This window comes from Heterobasidion irregulare, assembly GCF_000320585.1.
Source record: "Heterobasidion irregulare TC 32-1 unplaced genomic scaffold scaffold_10, whole genome shotgun sequence".
Classification (NCBI taxonomy): Eukaryota; Fungi; Basidiomycota; class Agaricomycetes; order Russulales; family Bondarzewiaceae; genus Heterobasidion; species Heterobasidion irregulare.
In genome coordinates, this window is record NW_009258206.1 from 1,772,714 (window position 1) to 1,797,051 (window position 24,338).

At 47.1% G+C, this 24,338-nt stretch overlaps 6 protein-coding genes across 6 annotated transcripts; 5 read left to right on the forward strand and 1 right to left on the reverse strand.

Moving 5' to 3' along the window:
* Positions 1-5,239: 5,239 nt before the first annotated feature.
* HETIRDRAFT_480289 (uncharacterized protein) lies at positions 5,240-7,611 on the forward strand (the record flags this gene model as incomplete). Its single annotated transcript, XM_009552793.1, has 10 exons — positions 5,240-5,288; positions 5,346-5,407; positions 5,487-5,655; positions 5,714-6,130; positions 6,193-6,378; positions 6,441-6,573; positions 6,642-6,743; positions 6,800-7,086; positions 7,154-7,390; positions 7,465-7,611. Exons 3-10 carry the CDS (start codon positions 5,551-5,553, stop codon positions 7,609-7,611), a joined length of 1,614 nt encoding a protein of 537 aa, XP_009551088.1. The 5' UTR covers positions 5,240-5,288; positions 5,346-5,407; positions 5,487-5,550.
* An 849-nt stretch (positions 7,612-8,460) lies between these two features.
* cyp9 (cytochrome P450 monooxygenase 9) lies at positions 8,461-11,118 on the forward strand (the record flags this gene model as incomplete). The annotated part of the gene is made up of 15 exons (XM_009552794.1): positions 8,461-8,659; positions 8,715-8,756; positions 8,816-8,897; positions 8,964-9,036; positions 9,125-9,249; positions 9,362-9,456; positions 9,579-9,611; positions 9,693-9,724; positions 9,775-9,798; positions 9,859-10,083; positions 10,154-10,181; positions 10,239-10,383; positions 10,439-10,543; positions 10,598-10,831; positions 10,902-11,118. The coding sequence occupies 15 exons, from the start codon at positions 8,461-8,463 to the stop codon at positions 11,116-11,118; spliced, it is 1,659 nt and encodes a 552-aa protein (XP_009551089.1).
* A 700-nt stretch (positions 11,119-11,818) lies between these two features.
* On the forward strand, positions 11,819-13,013 carry HETIRDRAFT_245918 (uncharacterized protein; the record flags this gene model as incomplete). Its single annotated transcript, XM_009552795.1, has 4 exons — positions 11,819-11,957; positions 12,018-12,636; positions 12,700-12,762; positions 12,824-13,013. Coding segments are annotated over 4 exons (1,011 nt in total), but the record flags the coding sequence as incomplete, so codon positions are not given.
* A 1,736-nt stretch (positions 13,014-14,749) lies between these two features.
* On the forward strand, positions 14,750-18,848 carry HETIRDRAFT_173738 (uncharacterized protein; the record flags this gene model as incomplete). Its single annotated transcript, XM_009552796.1, has 14 exons — positions 14,750-14,894; positions 14,943-15,057; positions 15,109-15,408; positions 15,464-15,806; positions 15,860-15,886; positions 15,939-16,195; positions 16,248-16,279; positions 16,330-16,652; positions 16,706-16,862; positions 16,913-16,977; positions 17,028-17,236; positions 17,284-17,961; positions 18,014-18,417; positions 18,466-18,848. The coding sequence occupies 14 exons, from the start codon at positions 14,750-14,752 to the stop codon at positions 18,846-18,848; spliced, it is 3,438 nt and encodes a 1,145-aa protein (XP_009551091.1).
* Positions 18,849-19,028: 180 nt separating this feature from the next.
* On the reverse strand, positions 19,029-19,836 carry HETIRDRAFT_429767 (uncharacterized protein; the record flags this gene model as incomplete). Its single annotated transcript, XM_009552797.1, has 3 exons — positions 19,029-19,037; positions 19,096-19,611; positions 19,717-19,836. 3 exons carry the CDS (start codon positions 19,834-19,836, stop codon positions 19,029-19,031), a joined length of 645 nt encoding a protein of 214 aa, XP_009551092.1.
* A 1,220-nt stretch (positions 19,837-21,056) lies between these two features.
* Positions 21,057-24,246, forward strand: HETIRDRAFT_156462 (glycoside hydrolase family 5 protein; the record flags this gene model as incomplete). Its single annotated transcript, XM_009552798.1, has 14 exons — positions 21,057-21,188; positions 21,248-21,420; positions 21,471-21,598; positions 21,650-21,692; positions 21,754-22,038; positions 22,086-22,248; positions 22,302-22,389; positions 22,443-22,705; positions 22,761-22,871; positions 22,929-22,990; positions 23,044-23,113; positions 23,165-23,316; positions 23,376-23,471; positions 23,525-24,246. The coding sequence occupies 14 exons, from the start codon at positions 21,057-21,059 to the stop codon at positions 24,144-24,146; spliced, it is 2,388 nt and encodes a 795-aa protein (XP_009551093.1). The 3' UTR covers positions 24,147-24,246.
* Between the last annotated feature and the right edge of the window lie 92 nt (positions 24,247-24,338).

Below are 24,338 nucleotides of genomic sequence, written 5' to 3' on the forward strand. Positions count from 1 at the left end.
CTACCATAGAATTATCCTGATATGCTTATGTATAACCCAGATATTCAATGCCAAGTGGAAAGAAATGCTCACCATAGTAACAACTATCCTATATGTAAAAAGTTCAAAATGCCTTCTTTTTCAAAAGTATGCTGTGGATAGGTATAGCCTCCCAAAAATAATCAGAAACCTATTAATACAAGTAGTCAATGTGCCAAGATTTAGAGAGATGGGTTTATCCAGACTATTTATATCTCTTTCTTAGCTTAGCAACCAGTTAAGAAAGCTCTAGTCTAATTAAAGCAATATTAAGCTCGAGGCTTATCATATATACCAATGCACTAAAAAGGGTTCTCTAGACTATTTGGATTATGAGACTCTAATAAATAAAAATAATGGATTGTTTTTGAGCTTATAAGAGGAATTTGGAATTGCTATCTGCTTTATCTTTAAGGAGATAAAGCAGATAATCTTCAAGGATTTCATGATGATTAGAGGGAAGAGGATAGTCTTTTCCTATCCAATAGATAACTCTAGGTAGTACCCAACTAAGGACTTGAAAGGCTACAAGTCCTTATATAGTATAGAGACTAGAGAATAACTAAGGAGTAGAGACAAGTCTAGTGCTTTGTTAGACAATATAGTAATGCTCAGATCTAGTAGAGTTTATGAAGTATGAGCTTAGAAAGATAAGCCAGATACTAGGCATAGTATAGAGATCAAGTAGTATATAAAGTGAACAAGCTAAGTATTAGGACCATGTCCTAACATGTGCTTCACACATAGATAGAAGGAAGGTCAGGTATTTTATATTGGACTTAGATATTAACAACTAAGACTATGACTTGACACATGTCTAGGCACATGACTCAAGGCATGGTTATGAGCTACATCAGGGAAAAGCTCCATATTAAATTAACCATAGTTAAGCATAAATATGGATATATTTTTACTAATTACCATTAAGGATTTTTAGCTTACCCACCTCTAATCCTGAAATTATAAGATCTAATTAGAGCTAATTAAAGCTAATATATTATGTGGATTTTAGGACAAATATCAACCAACCCACTCCTATGGTTTCTCTACTACTACTATACCTTCAATCATAGAGTATGTATAGAGCTTACTAATCAAATTAAAGTCACACCTTATTATAAACTTGCCCATCACTAGAATTGAACTAATAACCTTATGCATATACACCCCAGACTAGTACTCTAAACTACTAAGCTACAAGGTGTAAATTATTTACCTGGTAACTTAAATATGAATATAAATAAGGCAATCTCAACATTTCTAATTTTCTTACACATTTATCTTCTATCTGTTCTATATATAAAAAGGTCAATAAATGCCCTAAAAATCAAGGCTAATATTTGAATTTGGATACTAGACAATGATATAGTAAACTAATAAAAAATAAAGAATACAGTAAAAATAAGATTGTAGCACTTATACAATTTGGATTTGAAATGTGTACAATTATAATTGGATTGTAAATTCCAATGGGACTATAATAGTATAGACAATGTCACCTTTACTTGCAGATTTGATTATAAAGTTGATTATGGATAATATATTCTAATTAGCTCAAATTAGTATTTTGAATAATTAGATCTAAATTAAAAGAGGAGGTTTTTCTAGATGTATGTATATGACTTAGACTTAGACTATGCATCTTGATTGATTACTATTTACATGCTGATACATAAATGCCTATAATATTATGACTCATCCTTCTTTCGTCTAACTATATGGCTGTTAGGACCGCGTCCTAACACATGCTTGGCACGTGGACAGAAGGGAGGGTCAGGTGTCTCTTTGAACTTGGATGTTGGACTTAGATGATTAACAACTAGGACTGTGACTTAACATGCATCTAGGCACATGACTCAGAACATGGTCATGAGCTACACACATGACTCAGACTCAGACTGATTACCATTTACATGCTGACACATAAATGCTTATGTTACTATGATCCCCTCTGTATTATGGTTACTAATGTCAATCATAATCAAGTTCCATTGGAACATTGCTGTGGACAAACATTTGATATACTTACTATGTATGGTTACATTGAAGAGCCGTGGAGTCTGGACTGACAACTGCAGATTACTTAGCATGGGCCTTATGTCTGCCCTGGCTCTGAGAGCATGTACTATATATAGGGGAGCTAAGCTTCTTAAAAGATTAGGTCATTCACTTTGTACACATCTTGATCTCTGCACTGCACCCAGCATCTGGCCCCTTCAGCCCATGCCTCGTGAACTTTGCCAGACCCATAGAACCATACTCAGTCTGAAAAAGCACTGGACTCATCTCTTCACTCTTACTATCCTCTACCACCTAAAACATATCAAGGACTCACTGCCTATTGAGTCATCCATTGGGATCCCTCTGTAAGTCATTTGTTGCATTGGAAAAGACTTGTTTATACCAGACAAACAATGACACCTTGTTAACCAGCACCTCCTCCACCTATTCAAGGACAAGATCAATAGTGATCAGGAATTCCTAAATCAAGCCCAAAGACAATTGGTCATCTTTATATATTAGGCTGTCACTGTTACGATTAGCCTAGGGAACCCCTCTTAGTGCACAAGGTGCATGAGATAAGCCTAGTGGCTTAACAGTGGCTTAGTGATCAGTATCTAATACTTGTTAATGTAGACAGACATTTGATGTAGTCACTATATTAGGTTACATTACAGACTGTAGAGTTTAGATCACAATCAAGACTTTTAGAAATCCTGATTGAGGATAACATATCTCAATCATTTACTATACTTACAGTCTAGAAGCATAGACCTGATCAAGATCTGGCCCTAAATAGTTTGTACTATAAATAGTTGAGATGAACTCCTTAAAGGCTTAGCTTGTTTACTTTGTATATAACTTGATCTCTGCACTATGCCTGGCATTTGGCTACCTTTCCAGCTTATGCATTGCAAACTCTGCCAAATCCAAAGTATTATACTTAGTCTGATAAAGCACTGGACTTGTCTCAAAGCCTTACTCACTCTTATTATGCTATCACATACCAAGGACTTGCCACCTATTGAGTCCTTTCTAGAAATCCATCAAAAGTCATCTATTGGGTTGGAAAAGACAGTCTCATTATAGACACCTATCAGTCCTTTATTAAGAAACACCTTCTCCAACTCTTTGAAGACAAGATTAATCATAAAGAGTTCTTTCTTGTATAAGCACAACCAAGAGCTATCTTATTTATCTATTGGACAGTTACTATTCAGATAGCCTAGGGACCTCTCCCACATGATTTTAGAGCATATAATAAACCTAGTGGTTTAATATTAAGCTTTTTAGAAGCTTATCTTGGCTATAAGTATATACACTATTTAGGATAGGATCAAGATCTAGTCTGTGTATCTAAAAGCTGATCTACTCTAATAGGTATCAAGGCATAAAAGTAATCAGGTAAACAATTGAGATTAGTATATTATGACCTACAGTGTATTTATATATAGTAATTGTCTGTTTGTATCAGAGAAAAATCAAAATTAGGAACTAATCAAGAATATTAATTAAATGAAATCATAAGTAAGTGTTTTTGCCAAAGCATGTGAATATATATGAGTAAGTATTTATATGTTAGCATATCAATAGTCAAGAGCTCAATATTATATCATGTTTGAGTCACTTGACTAGCCCACCTTCTCATATGCTTTACATATATTAGGATATGGCTCTAATAAGCAAGTTATGCAAAATATTACTCTATTTATACAAAGCAAGAGTGAGAAAGGCCTATAACAAGGCATTGGCTACTAACAAGTCCCACTGTGCTGTCAACATATATAACACTGCTATAAAAGATAGTGAGAAGCTATCATATTTGCTTGCCTATACTCTTTATACTAATTCATTGTCTCTTGCTCTAGTTGCTTCTTCAAGCAAAATACCTATAAGTATTAGTTATTATAAACTGCTTGTTCAATAACCCCAAGAGTAGTAGGTTCTTCTCTAGGTCATATGATAAGGAGAAGTGAAACAATGGCCTTAACTATATAAAGGTATAAAAGTGGATGGTAATTGGAGAGCACAGTTGGGAAACTATTATGAATCTGCTTATCTACTGTAATTTTACCATGGTTTATATAGGGATATGTTAGACCCTTCTCAAGTCAATATCTTATGTTCCTGCCATATTTGATACTTGGTCCGTGCTCTTACTTGTACATATTTATAGCAATTGTATGCAGCATAGAAGCCTCAGGCTATCCATCTTTGTCCAATCTAGAAACTACTGTCATTAGTCTTTTTTGATTTAAGCACATTAGTCTGATCAATCCTTAAGAAGTCTAAACCTCTATATTTCTAATCCTTATTGTGTTGTTATTTGTTGTGGCCTAGGATTTTCTTATCTTGAACAGCCATTTATGACAGAAACTGTACTAAACAAATGTAGATAGTATGAAGACTGTCTAAGGACAAAGATAATAGACCAAAGATCCCTAGCCTATTCTATAGGCCTTTTATACTACTTTGAGAAACTGTGAGAATGCTATGTATATCCTCCAAGCATTTTCCAAGTCATAGCCCTTTCTTAGCTACTACTCTTGTGCCTTTTTAATTGTCTTCTTTTGACTAAGAGTACAATGGCATGTGTTTTCTATATGAGCATTTGTATATAAGCCTATGTTGGCCATCCATATCTATTCTGTAATACTTGACCAGTGATAATGGATTCCACTAAGAGTCAATAACTAAGGATGTTACTTTATACCATAATATATACTCCATGATTGAAGCCATCTAGTAACCATGATGATTGTTATCAGAATAGACAGCTGAAGAGGCCCAATAGACCAGATTATAACACTAGTCAATTAGCAGCAGTCACTCTTTAGTCTGAACAAAACACATAATCAGGTACAATTAGGTACAGGAGTAACCATAGCTATACATATTCTGTATAGGCCTCTCTTATCCTATCTTTGCTTCTACTATATCCCAAAAAATCCTTATAAGTGCTTGGTGCATTCTCTGTGCTTGTGAGATCAACAATACATTTGTGAGAACCTACAAAAAAGGGCTTGACCGGGAATTGAACCCGGGACCTCCTCCACCTGCTATTCACGTGATTTAACGCCCTAAGAAGGAATCATACTACTAGACCATCAAGCCGATGTTCGTGGAGCGCCCATGGAAATTATCATGTCAATTTCATACCGGCCAGTATGTTCGCCCGCCAGCTTCCGCCACTTCTGCCGCCACCTCTTCCCCCCAGAATCCTGTTCAGCCGGTCCCGTAGCTCAGTCCATTTTCTGTTTTCTCATTTGGTATGTCAAACTTTCGTGCAGTCGCTCAATTTGATTACAGACTTCTGTTCTTACAAGCTTGAAGCCCATTGACTCGAGAGGCACACCGTTTCCAAATCTTCGTATACCTTGAGCTGCTTGTAAGTACAGCTTTCAGTTGTGGATGGACGTTCTCATTCGGAACAGGAGGGATTTCTGCGCGCCGTTTTCTTTGAGCAGACAATATTATTCTCTTTCTTGCTGCCACGTTCAACGGTCGCCGTTCATCATCTCTATTCATGAAATGTCCAACAATGTGCACTCCTACAAAGCCTCCAAGGAGGCCTTCGTATCAGGAATGACGGGGTCGACTGTAACCCACATAAATTTGCTGTCCGCGGCAGCCCTGGTATGTCGTACTTGTGTCATGTTTGAGCCTAGCTCATCGCTGCGATGACCTTGAATAGTCCTCCATCGCATTCTACTCCTGCCTACGTTCTCGCCTCTGTCTACACAGCTCTCAAAATTTCGCATCCGAGTTCCTGCTCCTTGTCGCTCCTCTCTTACTTTCCGTAACCCTCTTTGCCAATGCCCCCGGCGCTCTCTCCGTTCTCCTCCTCTTTCCCACAGTGTTGTTGCTCCTAGTGCCGCTGCGTGAATCCGGCACCCCGCTCCCTTCGAGCGCCGACATGTCGCCACGCACACCGTTGGTGCATATTTGGCCCCCATCCACCACTAGCACGTCACTGTTGCTCGCGCCGCTACCGGCGCTCAGCACATATCGCGCACACATGATGCTGATAACCATCCTGTCTATCCTTGCCGTCGACTTTCCCGTCTTCCCTCGCATCCTGGCCAAATGCGAGACTTATGGCGTTTCCCTGGTGCGTTGCTTCTTCAATCTCAACTGTTTTTGCCTGCTATCGCGTCGCTCACAGAGGAATAGATGGACATGGGCGTGGGCTCCTTCGTATTCTCCCAAGGCGTCGTATCCGCGATTCCTCTACTCAAAGATCCATCATACCTCACGTCTCCACTGATACCCAAAACGACGCGCACGCTTCGCAAAACCCTCCCCGTCATCCTCCTCGGACTGGTACGAGTCCTGCTTATCAAAGGCACCGAGTATCCCGTAAAGTATTTCCACTCATCATGCCGCTCACCTCACATCATGATTGTCCCCGCCTGTTGCAGGAACACGTCACGGAATACGGCGTCCACTGGAACTTCTTCTTGACTCTCGGCTTCATTCCCGTCCTCCAAGTGCTTCTGCACCCTATCATCGTGCACGCGCCCATCTCAATGATCGGTGTGCTGGTTGCTCTGGGTGAGTACCATACGTTCGCTCGACCATAAAGTGAAAATGCGCTCGTGCTGACGTTGATCGGCGCTAAGCACACCAGTGCGCCCTTTCTCTCGGACTGAGCTCGTACGTCCTGGACGCGCCACGCACAGGACTGATCAGCGCCAACAAAGAAGGCATCGTCTCTCTCATTGGTATGTCAATTTCGCCGTCTGTGACCCTAAAACTTCTGATCATGTCCTGAACTCAGGGTACCTTGCCATCCACCTCCTCGGACTCTCGACGGGCACGTTCTTGCTCCCACCCTCTCCATCGCACTTCCGCCGCCGCCAACAGTCCAATAAGCGCACCAAGCGCCGCGACAGCAACGCTGCGTCCCAGGGCGCAAACGAGGCCGAAAAACTGACAGCGTTCAATACGGCCCGCAGGGAGAACGACAAGACGGCGACTGTGCTGTTCTCCTATACTGCCATCTGGTGGGCCCTGCTAGGAGCGTGCATGCTCATCGGGGTCGGCGGCGGCGTTTCGCGTAGGATGGTGAGCGGCTCGTTTCCCGGCTCTGCGCTTCCTACAGTTGCAAATGCTGACGCCCGCTGTCCTTCAGGTCAATTTGCCTTATATCGCGTGGGTTGCGGCGTACAACACGTCTTTCATCCTCGGCTATCTGTTGCTCGACCTCTATTTTTTCCCGTCGCCGCTGTCCCGATCGATGTACTCGCCCACGTCGAAGCTCAAGATGCAGGACACCAGTCGCCTACCAACGCTCCAGCAGGAGCGGCCGCAGACAGCCCCTCCATTGCTAGAGGCTATCAACCGGAACGGGCTGGCATTGTTCCTTTTGGTGCGCGCTTCGCGCTGTTGTGTTGTTGCGTGTATCGGGATACTGATGCATTGGCTGCGATGCACGATTTGCAGGCCAACCTCGCGACGGGCGTCATCAATATGAGTATGGCTACGATGTATGCATCGGATGCGACGGCGATGATCGTGCTCACGCTGTATGCATTGGGTGTATGTGGGGCTGCGTGGGCGACGCGGGATCGCCGGCTCTTGAAACTGTAAAGGACGCGTCTACAGCGTATCGATCGACCTTGGGTTGTTCTTGCGGATATGATATCGCTAACCATGGAACATCCTGTAACATACTGCTTGCGAGCACGATGTTCACTCAGGAGAGGCTGTACGGCTCATTTCAAGGCTTCCATATTACCCATACGCAGTATAGGTCCGGGCATGATAACACTGATGCTTCTGGGGCAGTGTTTGAACGCAATCGACCAGGACTGACTTGAAGTAGTTGTATCACTGTCGAGCGAGTAAGAGAGAACCGAAACTACTGCTCTGCTGCTAGTTGTAGTAGATAGCCGCAGAGCGCTGTGGAACGGCGGCCAGCCTGGATAGGTTACTGCAGTTCCCGTGAGCCGCCTGCGTGGCGATCGGCAGCCGCCCTTGCTCCTTCCGATGACATGCAAACCTTCAACTTGACCACTCTGTCTCAGCGACGGGATACGTGAATACCACACTTCCATTGGCTTAGCTCATGTTGTCTTACGTTCTGTCCTCAAATCATCGGTGACACCAGTCCTAGTTGGTTTGCATGGATCATGCAATTCAAGGACAGCACTGTCAATTGCAGCGATGATTCTCGACGATTGAGGCATCTCAACATCTGCAAGCTCACCTGCACGACCTGTTAACAGTGAGCGCTTTCTGTGACGGACATCTGTTAATGGCATGACGTTAGCGCCCTGCGATCTATCTCTCGAGTGCGGATTTCTACATGGGTTCCGGGCATCGTGTCAACATCCCCGAGTCACGCGCAAACACATCCAGTGCTGTGCAAGTATCAGGAGTATCGCCATTTGTCGCTCACAGTCAGCGTGGCCCCTTCCTCATATCCTAGACCACACCATGTACGATCCTTGGAATATTGCAGCTTCTGTGATCCTCACCATCGTCATATACATCGTCCTCAACGCGCTGCAGCCTGTCCCGACGCGTCTGCCACCGGGTCCTGGATCGAATACCAACCCACGGGAGGCGCTCAAGCAGGCGGCAGAGAGCAATAAAGGGGCATGGACTGTGTTTAATCATTGGACCAGGGTTTATGGTACGCTCGGGGACGAGTAGAGATCACCATGCATTTCGTGTTAACGGCGATCTAGGTCCAGTATTTGCGTTTTATCTGGGAAGGACGCCTGTGATTGGTGCGCACATATACGCCTTCCCTGGTTGTGCTCGTCATGAATATCTGCATTCCTTTTAGTGCTCAACAGGGCCTATGATGCATGGGACCTCCTCGAGAGGCGCGGTGACATTTACTCCAGCCGACCAAGGCTGGTCATGGCGTGTGTGGCCCACCGTTTTTTTCCCCGTTGTTCCGTCCGCCAAACGCTGTCGTTCTGAATTCGCAGTCATGAGATACTGTCCGGCGGCATGCGCGGTTTGAGCATGCCCTACGGTACACATTGGCGCAAATGGCGCAAGGTATGATCCCTCGCTTTCAAGCAGTCGTTTGCTTGTGCAACAACTGTCAAATACTCAATTATTTCTCATGGACTTCGTTTTATCGCAGATCCAGCATGCGGGTATGGGGTCTCGAGCCGCGAGAGCATATCGCGAGCACCAGACATTGGAGTCTACACTCGTCCTGTGCGACCTTGCGAAAGACCCGGGAAACTATGCAAAGTCCATTCAGCGGTCAGTGTCTTTTCCTTTTGATCCTCTCATGCATCAGTCTTGCTCTTTTGCACCCTCTTCGCAATGCGCCATCGCAAGGAATCCTGACTTGCACGTTGATTTCTATATGAAGATTCGCGACGTCTGTGGTGCTCAGCATCAGCTATGGCCGCCGTGCGCAGAGCTTGGAAAGTGAAGTCGTGCAGGCAAATTATGATGCCCTATTAGGTGCGCGGATAGCGTGTTGGAGCATTTGAGGTTCATTTCGAGCTTACCCTAAGAGTTGTAGAGTTCCAAAAGTAAGCACATCGCTTCACACATGATCACCATGCGTAAGATCGACCTGAAAGACCTGCCTTGGCTGAAATGTAACGCAGAGCAAGGTAAGCACCTCTTCGTGTGAGTTTGAATACTTGCCTTCTCTGAACATTATTGTCGTCTTTGTCGATGTTGTGTCTTCACAGCACGGCTGGGAGGTACATTGTTGAATCGGCGAGTTGACTTTCTCAAAAATGTACAGCCCCATTCCTGATCTTCTCTTTACAGTGGCCTATCCTACTCTGGCTCCCGGTATGTTGTCATTGCCTTCCACGTAAGAATACATCAACCACACATCTCACGCGCTTGTAGCGCTTTCTTCAATGGTTCCGCCCTCCCTTCGACCGTACCCGCGCGAGAGACACTGCGCTCTATCTCTCCCTTCTTAGATCCGCTCGTGCGCGCGCAGTTGTCGGCGAGGGAAAACCCTGCATGGCTGCGAGTGCGGGAGAGACCATACAACACGAGGGACTCGGATTGAACGAAACCGAGGTAGCATACGCGGTGTCGGCACCGTTTGGAGCAGGAATTGATACCGTGAGTGGCCCTGTTTTGATGAAGTACTCATCAGTATCTTCGAACTGAATGGATTGCGCCGGCCGCATAGACCGCTTCAAGTGTAGAATACTTCTTGCGTATGCTCCCTTTCATCGGGATGATAACTTGAGCATAACACGTCCATATTGACACAGTCGCGGCTTTGCGTCATCCCATGGCGACGAGAAAGGCTCAGGCTGAGATAGATCGTGCCGTCGGGCGCGCGCGACTCCCGACCTTCGCGGATGCGGATGCAGGAAATCTGCCTTATCTGACTGCATTCATCAAGGAGGTCGAGAGGTGCACCCCGTCTCCCGCTTTCGTACTCGCTGTGCTCATGCCCGATAAAACCTAGGTGGCGCCCTGTTGTACCGCTTGCTGTACCACACGCATTGACGCGCGACGACGTGTATGCAGGCTACGGGCTTCCGCGAGGTTCGACCGTATTCGCGAATATTCAGTGCGTGCTTTGCTTTCGACCTCGGGCACACGGGGTTGACTTCCGCTCACATAGCGCCATGACACGTGACCCCAAGCTCTTCCCGAAGCCAGAGGTCTTCCACCCAGAGCGTTTTTTGCCCACTCTCGTGCCTTACGCTGGCGATGGTGGAGTCGGAAAGGAGAAAAACGCGATGAGAGAATACTTGGACCCTCATTTGAAGGACTTCACACTGCCGTTCGGATTTGGGCGTCGGATGTGCCCTGGCATGCACGTCGCATCGCAGTCGATGTTCATCCTCGCAGCACGGTGCGTGTTTAACCTGCTTCTCTACGGTCCTGTTCGGCGAAGTTCATCATTATGAATGCCTTCTTCGTAGCATCTTGTGGACCTTTGACATTCTCCCACACCCAGACGATGCAGCGAATCCAAATATTCTGGAGAGGACGAGCGCGCTGGACGATGAGATCAGTCTTGGCCTCGTGCGTGCGCCGGCGCCATTCCGGTTTGAACTGCGCGTGCGACACCCGGACGCGCTGAAGATGGTGGAGGCCGAAGCGGCCGAAGCTGAGCTGCGTTTGATGGAATGGGATTGAAGATGCTCTGAATGGTAAGTGGTGTATGATGGAATAATCGCCGAGTGGTTAAATCGGGTGTATTTTCATTGGTTGTATGTGAAAGAAGATCTCGATGTTATATCTCACGCATAACATCCCCTTGCGTTTATGGTGCGAGCTATCTTACAACTTGATTCATCAGGTTCAGTGGTATTCTGCTAGAGGCCCGGTTATTACTTTTCGCCTTAGAAGTCGAGTAGACGCCCACTGACGTTTGACTCAAATCTGTGGATTACAGACTTATTGTCGATCTCCACGGACGGGGCTGCGGTCTTCAACCGAGCTACCCACCCATATATTTCGTCAAAACAAGGGGGACCTATCCATGTCTACATTTTGAAATGAAGTTGTTCATTTGCGTATCGACAAAAGCAGTACAAAAGTGTGGTCATGCTCCATGCTGGGAGCAAGATTCGAAGTCTCGAGTCCAACTTAATTATGTAATTATGCTCGGTATCCACTGAGCCAGCACAATGACGTCGATGTCGCAGCTTGATGAGTTGCCGCATGCTCGACGCAACAAGCGCCATGATGGCGCTGCCGCCGTCACCTTATGTTCCAAATCCCATCAGCAGTATCCTATCTGCCCTCATGGTCTGCCTTGTGGTCAAGTCATCGCGCGACTAACCCGCCATTTACATTATGTAAACTGTTCTCGACGACGGGGCCATCGCGCTCCAACAATGTCGATGTCGCGCACGCGCGCTTCCTCGCAGAGTCGGGCGCGTCGTCAAAATGGAAGAATGGTGACGGACAAACGACGATGGGAGGGCTGGATGGGCCAGCAGATACTCTGGAGGGCCTTGGGAAGGGGAGAGGTATGTCATTCGCGATGCCGATATCCTTGTTCGCCATTAATACGTGTTTTTTTTCATCAGGAAAGCTCTCGCCCACATCATCTCACCTGTTCATGCTCATCCTTCCTTTGGGTGAGATCAGCCTGAAATTACGGAACTCAAGAGGCAACGAGCACAAGAGAGATCACTACGTGACAAAATTCCCCCCACCGACTGTTTTCCTACTGCATCCGTCCCAACCTTTGACCCACGTTAGCAAGCTTATCGTGTCATCGTTCCCCCCTGCTCGTCCCGAAGTTTCTTTTCGCAGCTCGGCGGCAAACGGTCACCACATGCAATGGTCCGAAGCGACTGACATCGGTGACTTCATACGCAGTGCTGCGCGCGCGACCGAGTTTGACATCCACATCACTATACCTGTTCACAAATATTCTGGCGATAGTGATGAGAAGGATGATACAGAGGACGTATTCGACGAGACTGTGATCACAGTCGAAGTACCCACGTTTGCGGATCGGACGCGCTTCTTGAGACGCAGGTTGGAGATTATCACCAGAGAGTTAAAGGACATGGAGGGTCTGAAGAAGGAGTGCGACCATGAAGCACACAGAGGTGCGCGGAGGATGGCAGTTGGTGGGTTTGGGCTGCTTGTCGTATATTGGGGCGGGGTCGCGCGGCTCACTTTTTGGGATTATGGCTGGTGAGCATACGTTTATCTTTCCTCGTGCGCGGTAGAGGTGAATACCAGATTTGTTTATTGTAGGGATGTCATGGAACCGATTACGTACCTCTCTGGTCTCTCGTCCGTCATCTGCGGCTACCTCTGGTGAGTTTATGTATCCCATTTTCCGACGCTCACCCAACTGATATCTCGCATCGTATTCGAGGTTCCTCTACCAAGGCCGTGAAGTGTCGTACTCGTCGGTTCTCGACCGCTCCATCTCAGCGCGCCGCGAGGCACTGTATAAAGCCCGTGGACTCGACATCGATCACTGGGGCGACCTTGTCGCGGAGGCACGCGTGCTGCGACGTGATATCGGACGGATCGCGCAAGACTATGATCATGATTTGGGGCGCGGTGGGGAAAAAAATCGGGAGTCTCAAGGCGACGAACGGGTGGGAAGGGGCATGCAATTGGACAGGGTGAATGAATCGAGGGACGATGGTGACGAAGTGACTGGATGGACCCGGCGATGATGCGTTGTGGACAGGAAGATGATAATACGTGAGTCCTTGACGAAGACAGCATGGACTCAAATTAGCTTGGACCAGAGGTGGATTCAAGTTGGACGAAAGCAGTGTGCTTGCCCCCGATCGATGCGGCGGTAGTTAGGAATCAAACACACACCGACATCTGTCGCCTGTGAAGGGACACTCATCGCCTCCGAAAGCATGCGCAGATTTGGCGTTGCTTTCCCATTTCCGCTCGGGAGAGGCGCGGAACGTACGCAACGCGCGACGCATGTGTAGCAGGTCGATCATTCCCTACACTGATCTACGATCGCGTATCTCATGGTGAGTCCTTGTTCGCCGTGGCATAGCAAATTAGTTTCTCAAGGTAAGAATACTATTCCCAACTAAGTCAAACAAAATCCTCTGTTTTCGTGACCTTCGTCTGATGATCAGGCTAGAGTCCTACCTCACCTTTCACATTCGCACATACTTCCTCCTCGTGTTTTGGAAAGCGTTTGCCTTGCTTTCTCCACACCCATTCGGCAAAGCCGGAGGACACTTTATTGTCTCCTTTTGGATGCTTGCAACTTCGACCTTTCGTGTATCACTGAATCGTCTCTATGTCATAGTTGGGCATCTACGCCTGGCTCCGGGCCTTCAGCAATTGCATCCGGACACATTCTTCAACCACCCTCTACGGTTAGAACATCACACGATAACGAACGCGTTCACTTCGTGGACATATATACGAAGGCCGCGATCTGATCCCGATACCATTGAGGCTCCGAGACATGCGCAAGACGAGCGGCATTCAAATCCTGTTGGTGGAAGGCTGCTTGTATGCGGCTCCGCCAGCCAAAGTCTTGCTGCTTCTTCCATACATTCAGAATGAATGCTGTTCCTGCAACGTGCAATGCGCCGTGTTCCTATATCTGCATCCGGTGCGTGTTCACTCTCCTATGTGTGAAACCAGCATTATGCAGGTAGAATCGGAGATGGTTGATCAAAGACTCCTTGCTCTAATGTTGCTATGTAGTATCCTATGAGCCACGTTCCACCCAATTGTAATCCTTCTTTTCAACCCTCACTATGGTCATGCATGGTCAATGTTGGGACCGCCTGTGCTCCAGCTCCTCAACTTTCTCATCGGCCCTTTTCGACCTAACCCACTGCGTAGCTGCCCTGTACCCTGCCACAGGTACGGAGGCATCGCTCGTATCTTCTAACCCTTTATAGCAGGTTTCGGTGCAGCCTTCTGCATGGCATATGCTCATGTATGTGCTGAGAAATTCCGGCTTGTGGAACCCGAATGGACAACTAACACGTCGGTTAAAAGGGTCCGCTAGGTCACCGCCCGTCCTCATCCACCCCCTCTATCTCCAGCCATACCTATCCAGCCTCTCGAACATCTGAGGTCTCGAACCGTGCTTCCCTCTCGAACTGCTACCGGATTTTCTAGAATGATGGATGTTGCCATCGATAAAGGCTCTGACACCCTCGACGCCCTGCCATCCGATAACATCCATCCGTCAGATGAGCATTGGTATTCGCGTCTTGATGACATTGGTCAGGCTTTCATAACTATACCCCGGGGTATGACTCTCACAATGCTCTAAGCCGAAGCGCTCCTGCAAGAAAATATGCTCGAGCCAATGCTTTCAGAGATCTCAAGTTCGACCAGCAACAACAGGGCGGTCCAAATTGCCAAACGATACTTTTCAAGGTACTCTCCTCATATCATGGAAGCGTTGGACATTGTTGCAGATGCACATCCTGCTGTAAAAGGTGAGCTTCTCCCTCTTATTTATGGCCTGCATCTTACTTTTGCAACAGTTGTGGTCATCGCCTTTCGGGCAGTTTTCAATCTTGTGAAAAGACTGCATGAAAATCTCGACAAAATCACAATCTTATTTGGTGCCATGCAGGATATGATGATCTCAATTCTGCGGTGTGCATGCTTTCGTTCAGTGTGCGGCGCTTCTCTAACCAGTATCTGCAGTCTCAAATACGTCCGCGACCAACCTTTGACTATCAACAGCGGCCACGCTGCAGCGAATTCCATCAAAGCCCGTAGCAAAGTTGCAGCCGACGACATTTACAGATGCTTTCAGGACTGCGACACGTACTTGCGATTGACCTCGTTCGAGCGAGTGTTTCGCAGCTCAGCGTGGGAATCCAAACTTGCTAAATATGTCGATATATTTCAAGAGCACCGTGCAAAGTTCCAACACCTGCTACTCGTGTTCACCACAACTGAAGCTACCAGAATATCGGACAAAATCGATAGGCTCATCGATAAGTCAGTCATCTCAGTTCGATGCACTCTGATGTGATGACCGACGTTCATTCCCCAGAGTCACAGAGGGGTTTAAGAAGCTCACAAGTCCAGAGCAAGTCCAGCTTCTAGACAAAATCAAGGCACATGGTGGTCCTGAGTCATATCAACATGACGATGGTGCACTGCGCGATCTCATTGAAGATTGGATCCAAAATTCGCCAACCAAGGCAGACTATCGAACTAGTTTCGAGGATCTCAAGAAGGGCCTTTTCGAGGACATCAAGGCCACTGTCGAGAGAAATGCCAATCACGTTGAAGCCAAACTAACACTTCAGCGCAAGCAACTCGAAAGGATCGACGAACAGACAGCTTTGATGGCCGCAGCACTCAAGGGACTAGGTGGCAAGATATTTGACCCAGTAATTACACCATTATGGTTTGTATCCGCACAACTGACTTTACGTTCATGTAGGACATTCAAACCATATGGAACACTATGGTAAGGGTTGTTTGCATGCTAAATTGGTATAACATTCATAGTTGCGGATTAGCAATGGAGAGGCAACAGTGTGAAGGCGACGGAATTCATTCTAGCTTTACGAGATCATTTTTTCGATAAATCTTTCTCTCAAGGCAATCACTTCGCGGCCGATATGCGTGGACATCCAGATGCTTGGGCTGTCAACCACATCAATGTCAAAAGATTACAGCCTATAATGGAGGCATTTGATGACGATGCATCGGGATTGATCACCATAGCGGAAATCAATCGATTCACTTCGTCTCCTACTCGTCCGCAGACTTGGAAGTGCGTGGGTTTACTTCGGATGATTCTGAGCTTACATCTCATGACCGTGCAGATTACCCCACTGGATTGCTTTTTGGGCCGTTGGTGAGTAGAAATTCATTGCCTTGGTTGTCTGACTGACGAAACAATATTAGGGTGGAAAATGTCTTCGAGACATTACAAGGACAAGATCGTGAACATCATTGACGATATGACCCACATCTTGCCAACTATCCTTCCTGTGAACCGCCAATCCGTCAATATGTATCAACAATCCCTTTGGGAAATGGTCTATCCTCTAATCGCTGCTCCTGGACTCAACGATTCCGACACATTCGACGGATGCAACCCAGAAGTGTTCAAGCAATTTACTGACAGCGAAAAACAGAGACTTCAGGCCAATTTAGCTGCCTTGCAGTACGTCATAGACGGTCCTGAAATGCTCCCACTGGTTACTGGGCATGGGCGAATAGAGAACGTAGGCGGCGTCTGTCTTACATCCACATGCTCACAATGATCATGCAAATCCAGACACTTTTCCCTCTGTTGTATCTTGTCATCGCGCACTATCACCAGATCATCAAGTTAGCCAATAAACAAGTTGTTTCTGACAAGGAATTAGCCTGCGGTACAAGAAGTATCACAGGTATTATGTCTGCAGTCAAACTTCGTGTCGACTTGCTGTGCGGTGAGCTTGTTTCAATCGAGATCGTCTACTGTGAGACTGATTTGACGTAGACAGCTGGCTGCTGCAGCAGGCAATGGATCCGAGGGAACGTTTCAGACATTTTGCTTGTGGCATTGTCAGTATGTTTTTTTCGGTATGCCTTTTACATATATTGAAGTCCCACAGTTCCAGTGTATCAATGACAGCGCGAAGATACCGGAAATTAAATTTATCAAGGATATATCGAGCACTAGAAGCCTATTTTCCGGAAGTCAGGCGAAGGATAATTGGTCTGTCCCGCCAGACGAGCTAGCGCTTGCCCGGCAGCTGTACAGCAATACCACAATTTCTGGCGGCTCTAGCCCGCCTCAGGCAGGATCAGACCTCGACGATATGTATGTGAACCTTTCATATGAAGTATTGTCAAGCTCAATCCTTCTAGATGCGGTATCTGGCACTGTCTCGCATATGACAAACGTGGTATGGCATTTGACATCAACGGTTCTAGTCGCGTAGGAATCACTTCAATGATAACCATACAACTGAGGCTCGGAACAGGTCCAGGAGAAATCAAAGGTAGCGGGTGGACAAACCCCGGTTTCTTCCCGGTGCATGCTTCCGCAGAATGGGATAGTGAGAGGAGGCACTTAGCCGTGAATTTCAAGCTGTCTTTTCCCTCTCCGTGGAAAACATCCTTCTTCACGGGACAATTCATCCCTGATACTCAAACAATATCTGGGATATGGGGTTATTCTCCTGAACTATCCGAATCATCACCTTCTTTGGGAGGGTCTGCCGTCTACAAGCGGATGGCTCCTGAATCCTTTCGATTCTATCCTAGCCCGCACGATCTGGTGACTCGTAGAGCGCGAGCTAGGTGGATCTTCGCCACACAGGCTGTTTTGGATGCCGTTCGAAGAGAATCATGGACCTGGTCGTACTTCAAAGGTCGTCGCGACAACCGACAAAGGTACATCTCCCTCTACATCGACTGGGAGACTTTTCGGAAACGGGATAATTTTGACGAGCTGGGCAAATGCGCACGGGAGTTTATTTCTACCGATGCGTGCTTCTATACCTTCAGAGCACGCTATATCCGAGACACAATGTTTGTGCATGTGTAAGTTCTGCTATCTTTATTCCGATTCTTGCTCTGAACCACGATCGTACAGAAATCACAAGTGCGACTGTTGTGGAGGGCGAATCACCGAAGCTTGCACAATTTGCTTAGATTGCAAGACCAAGGAGTCAGAGCCCTTCAATTATATCGCTCTCTGCCAGTCGAAGGCTTGCATCAATTCATGTGTCACCATGACGCAGCGTCCAGACCTAGTTGGCTCGCATGAACCGACTCACCGTGTCGTCAAAATTCGTGCTTTCATCCCTGGACCTGTTTTACCGCTGCTCTTTGCAAGCGCAGAAGATTCTTGGAAGAAAATCGAGATGTTTTGCATGAACGCAGAAGGGGGACAACCCCGATCGTTGGAAAATTCAGATGGGCCACCTTCAAGGCCAGCTTGTCGTTTTTGCCGGCGACCATTCGATCTTACATTCTGGTACTGTGTCGACTGCCATGGTTTGTGTCTGTCCCAATTTCCATACCACATCTGACAGCATTGATTAGATGATTTATTCATTTGCGACTCCTGTGATTCTACCATCGACCTCACCCTTGTCTATGCGGACAAGAAATTCGATAAGCCATACTCGTCGGACTGCCAAGAGGCTTCTCGCTATGCGAGGCTTTTCAGTACCCGTCACTATCATAAGTCAACACACTCTATCATTCGTTGTCAAATGGGGCCCAAATCCGAAGACTTGCTTGTTGCCATCCACGATCGCGTAACCAATCTAGAGACCACTATCCACCGCCAAACTAATCTCTATGTTGTGGTCGGGTGGTTGCTTTTTGCCTTGGTATTAGAAACTTTCTTCTTCATGACATGGGTGCAAAAAGTTTCTCTGTTTTCGAATGTTTCTGTCATCATAGGCAGTTCCTTCGTGTAGTCATCACCGATTCAATATCTTCACCCGATGAGTCTATAGGACAGCGACATATGTTTGGGTTATTTTCTTCGCGAAAGTTCCGAAATGTATAGTCATCTTGGACTGGCTAGTTAGTGTTTATTAGGACATAGCATATATTGTGGCGCACGAGATAAAGGTGCACGTAAACAATTTACAATCTCATAACAACTATCACCGCAGGTATGTGAGCGATACAGTAGAATCGGTTCCATAATGGCATCCTTACCTTGAACCCAAGCTTTTCCCAAGCCACTCGAGACGCAGGATATTCCGTAATATACAACATTACACGTCTCTCTGCCGCCCCCAAAAACGTTTTCGGTAGCCATCTTTCTCCATTCAATGTGACATTTTCCCTCACCGCTATAACCAATAACTCCCCAATATCTTTAACATCCACATACTGCTTTGCTCGGAGGTCTGGTCGGCGAAAGGTTGCATCACGGTGGTCTTGCCAAGCCTGTAGCTTCAGCAACAAATGTGCAAAGAGCGGCATTATTGGGATTTTGGATGACCACATGATGCGACTAGCGTCCACAAATGGGATGTTCATCACGGGAGGAACGAGGATGTCGACCTTACAGCTAACACTGAGCCGCCCTGGAATGCGCTTCCATAGCACCTTGTAGGTGTTGCGCCAGTTTTTAGAGGGAACAAGGTAGTAGGTAGAATCGCGAGCGACAATGCGCCGCTTTAGTTCTTCCTGCTCATAAGCCGTACTCATCACGACAACATCGACGTCCTGTATCATAAAAGTGCTGTGGTCAGCGAGATGAAGTCAAGGAGCTCGGACACTTGCGTTGGGAGTTCTACTCGCACCCCACAACACTGAAGCGACGCTGCCCACGAAACAGCAGGAAAGCCCGTATCCCTTAAGGATGGCAACGGTCTGTTTTGCAACTTCCCGGACGTCAGCGTCCGAGGGAGTTCCAAAAGCGTAGTGACTGAGCATTGGTATCGCATCCATCGGTGACACAGGGTGGTTGCGGAGAGACGATAAAGAACAGAGCGCCAAACAAGCGAACGAGAGCTTATACAGCAGAAGCAGGATTTTTTTATCAGTAGCTTTGAACGGAAGACACATATCGGACCTATCCCGAACGAATACGGATATGGTCCACCTTTAAGGGGTGAAGAGGAATCCTCGATCCATTTGTATGTCTCTTGTTCGACGAAAAGGCATAAACAAATGTTCAGGAAAGGAGTTAGAAGTTCCCTTGATACTTATATGGAACGAGGCCTAGGGCCTGGAGGCTTGTCGGGGGCTTCTAATCGAATAAGAATGACAGTCGCTCCTTCTCTTCGGTTTTGAGATAGATATGATTCAGAGAAGACGAAAAGGGCATCACATGAGATGCGCACTGAATCGTCCATGTTCAATGGGTCATGTTTGAGCGGTAACATCCTAACGACGAGAATCGAACCAGGATTCTGTCTCGCGAACATGCACTCGCTGCTCAGTCCACTGTACTCGGTAGGCTCTTTCGGAAGGCATCCAGATATGAGTCACAGAACCCGTATACAAGAAAATTTAGCGTACCATAGAATATCTCAAGGACCCTCTCTCAAGGTCAATATATAATATCGATGATCCTTGACAATGACATATTCTTATCGTACATATGTTCGAGCATCAGACAGTCTTTCACGCTCAATTATGAAGGATGGTATATGATAGCGTATCTTAATTACACTGCGAAACATGAGCTGCGATCAGATGAGAGAAGACATAGTGACTGACTACAGTCTTTCTCTCCGTTTGAAAGATGAGTCTACTAGTAGTAATCACATGCAGAAGAGAAAGCGGATTGGATAGGTTGAAGAGACTGGATGCCTGTGGTGACAAGGAAAGAAATAAGTTGTCGCAGGGCGTCGCCCTCTAGTTCTCTGGATCACGCGTTCATGCCGCTTGGTCACGCATGCCATGGCCAACTCTTGCCAGTACCGACGACGGTACCGATAATTAATGATTAGTATCTGTGCAGACTCTGCGAGCCTCTAAGCTCTATCACGCACTATAACCTCGTTAGTTTTGAACCAACCCTGTCCCTCAGGACGACGAGTTATCTAGCAAAAGGTCCTGAAACAGCGAGACGACGTCCCACGTGCACTTTCGTGCATCCTCTCATCCGCCTTGTGGACTCGTGGACTCGTGAAGCCTTGTGGACTACCCCAGATATCCTGGCCATGACCTCCGTCACTCCTTCCGAAGCATCGTTCATCTTGGTAGGACCAGAAACCTCTCAAACCTTGAATGAGAGAAGCCCTATTTCCGACATTGCTCCTAGTATACCCACAGGGAGGCCATCAATACCAGAGGTCAGTCATCACACCCATCTCGGTCGACTTCAGGTATTCAAAGCCTGTCATCGACACAGCAACATCTTTCCAACGACCTTTCTTATGCTGTTGGCTCGACACCATCTTACGCGCATGATTGGTCCTCCTCGGGCGTCGGAGGAAAGTTACAAATCCATGGTCGCCACTTCGTTGACGCGTACGGACGGGTGTGCGGGCTAAGGGGTGTGAATCTTGGAGGATCTTCCAAGACGTGCGTACTGTATAGTCATGTATGTGTAGTGAAATTGATTTCCTCTCAAGTCCAGTTAATCACGACCACGACATCTTTCCTGCGAACCACGAAACCGTGACATTTGTTGGAAGGCCATTTCCTTTAGAGGAGGTCCATGAACATCTGTCAAGGCTGAGGAGATGGGGATTGACTTTCGGTATGCTTGTTCCCATGTGATCGAACGTCTGGTTGAATGTTTGTTACAAAGTGCGCTTCCTCGTCACCTGGGAAGCGGTTGAACATGCAGGGCCGTAAGTCAATATACACATCGAGTTGCCTATGCTTCATCTGACTCTCTTGGATTCACTGCAGTGGAATTTACGATCAAGAATACTTAGACTACCTTCGTAGCATTCTCATTCTTCTCCCATATTACGGGATGACTGCATTCGTCTCTTTGCACCAAGACGTATGGTCTCGTTATTCTGGAGGCTCTGGCGCTCCGGCGTGGACACTGGAAGCGGTTGGATTTGACCTTCATGCCCTTGAGGAATCTGGCGCTGCGTGGCTCTTGGGTGTCAAAGGTGGAGGCCACACTGAAGCTGAGCGCGGCATCTGGCCATGTGGGTATCAGAAGTTGGCCGCAGCGACCATGGCGTGAGTTCTCATAATTATTATTTGGCATTGCTGACCCGGCGACAAAGAACCTGTTTCTGGGCCGGCGACACTTTTGCGCCCAAGCTGCGTGTGAAGTCCAAAGACGGTAAAGAGATGTCCGTACAGCAATTCTTGCAGAACGCATTTTTAGATATGTGGGAGACCGTTGCGCGCACTGTTGGAGATCTGGACGGTGTGATTGGCTTCGAAGTAAGAGAATGTGTCCTCACGCGCACGCTGCACGCTGATCTTTCATCTGATAGTTGATGAACGAACCTCATAGAGGATATATCAATCTCCCCTCGTTACACGAATTCGACTATAACACAGACCTGCATCTATCTCACGTCCGTGAGTATTAATGTTGATATGTATCCTCGCCTAAACTCAATTATCACATCCAGCCTCCGCTCTCCAATCATTTTTGTTAGGCTCAGGATATCCAACCACTGTCGGGCATTGGACTCGCTCTTTCCCAATGCCGACTCGTCTGACCTCCAACAGTGTTCTGAATTCTGCGAGCCGAAAGGCATGGCGCGCCGATGGACCGACAGGCGGCAAATGTATATGGGAGATGCACGGAGTGTGGGGTTACGATGCTAAGAAGAAAGATGGCATCGTTCTAAGGGAAAACTATTTCGTCAAGGAGCCGATGACGGGAAAGAAGGTGAGTACCAGAGTGGCGATATCGACTACAGTCAATGACAACTTCCCTGTACAAGGTTGATTGGTACACTGATTTTTATTATCCCTTTATCAATCAATGGACGAACAGAGTGCGGAGTGCATCTCTCAGCGAAAAGATGGTATTTTTGGAACCTATACCCAACGAAGTCAGTCCTTCCCATCCATCTCATGCCACATCTCAGCAGACTCATCAATCACTCTAGTTTTGTCCATCTTCTTGGACTCCCGACCAGCAACCCGCCAACATGGTTTACGCTCCACATTGGTTTGCCCACCATACGCCACGACAATAAATGGCATACTTACTTTTTGCGCTAGGTATTGCTTGAATACTTTGTTTGCGAAGGCATACGGTGAGTTCAGTGTCAACGTGCAAGGCTTGTCGCGGGTGAGTGTGTTTTGTCCCGATAATGTCATCATTTCTGATCGATTATTGCAGGGGATGTTCCCCTTGAGGGCATTTTATTGGGGACACCGCGGAGCTCGAGACAACTTCTCATTGCAAATACGCAACATCGTTGAGGCTGGATACAAAGTGCTAGGCGAAAAACCTGTGATCATCGGCGAGTGCGGTGTACCAATGGATTTGAAGTACGTCCTCAACTCGAGATCCAGACGGTCTGTGACTCACATGGGAGACGGGTTCACAGCAAGGGCGAGGGATTCAAAACAAACGATTTCAAGTGGCAAAGGCGCATGATGGATGCCATGATCACGGGCCTCGAGCGATCACTCGTTGGATTTACGTGAGTTCTCCCTCCGATATGACCCGCTCCCGACGTTTGCTGATTTCGCTCAGGCTGTGGAATTACAATCCTGACAACGACGACGTCAAAGGCGACAACTGGAATGGCGAAAACTTCTCTTGGTTCAGCCGCTCGCGCTCCCTGTCCGCCTCAGAGCTCTCATTTGAACAGAACTCTGAGGGATTGGACAAAGGAGGTCGAATCCTCGAGTCCGTGGTACGGCCGTATCCCGCCAAGACTGCCGGCATCCCTGTGCATTTCGAGTACGAAATGTCCACGGGCACGTTCACATACGATTGGGCCGTGCCGCTCACGGGACCCCCGCCGGCAGACGACGTTCGCCCAAGCTCTGGCAGCATTCATTTCCCTCCTGTCTACGGCCATCCCGCCATCACCGCTCGCGAGACCGAAATTTTCGTACCATCCATGCTCGTCAAAGGACGGAGAATGACCATCCGCGGGCTAATGACAGAGGATAAGTATGTCTACGACGAAGATAGGCAGACCCTGTTTATCTTGGTCGACAATCTGCGGCCCGGACAGATATATTCTATCACTGTCTCGTTCGATCCCCCACACAGCGGATTCGAGGTCAACAGCTTCTGGTCGGACTTTGGAAAGTGGATTCTAGCTGTTTTCGCTGCTCTCGTCGCCCTGCTGTTGTTCTCTGCGTGATCTATGTACTAATACCGCTGCTGCTCCTCTATCGTCTTGAAAGCAATGATATAGCTTAGGGCGGTCTTCTATTCGACTGCCTATTGTCATACCTAAGTCCAAATAGATCCGTATGCCAGATGCTGGCCTGTGGACTGTCAGTGGAATGTGTTCCTAGCTTTGAGGCACATGGTTGTCAGTAACCCGTCGATA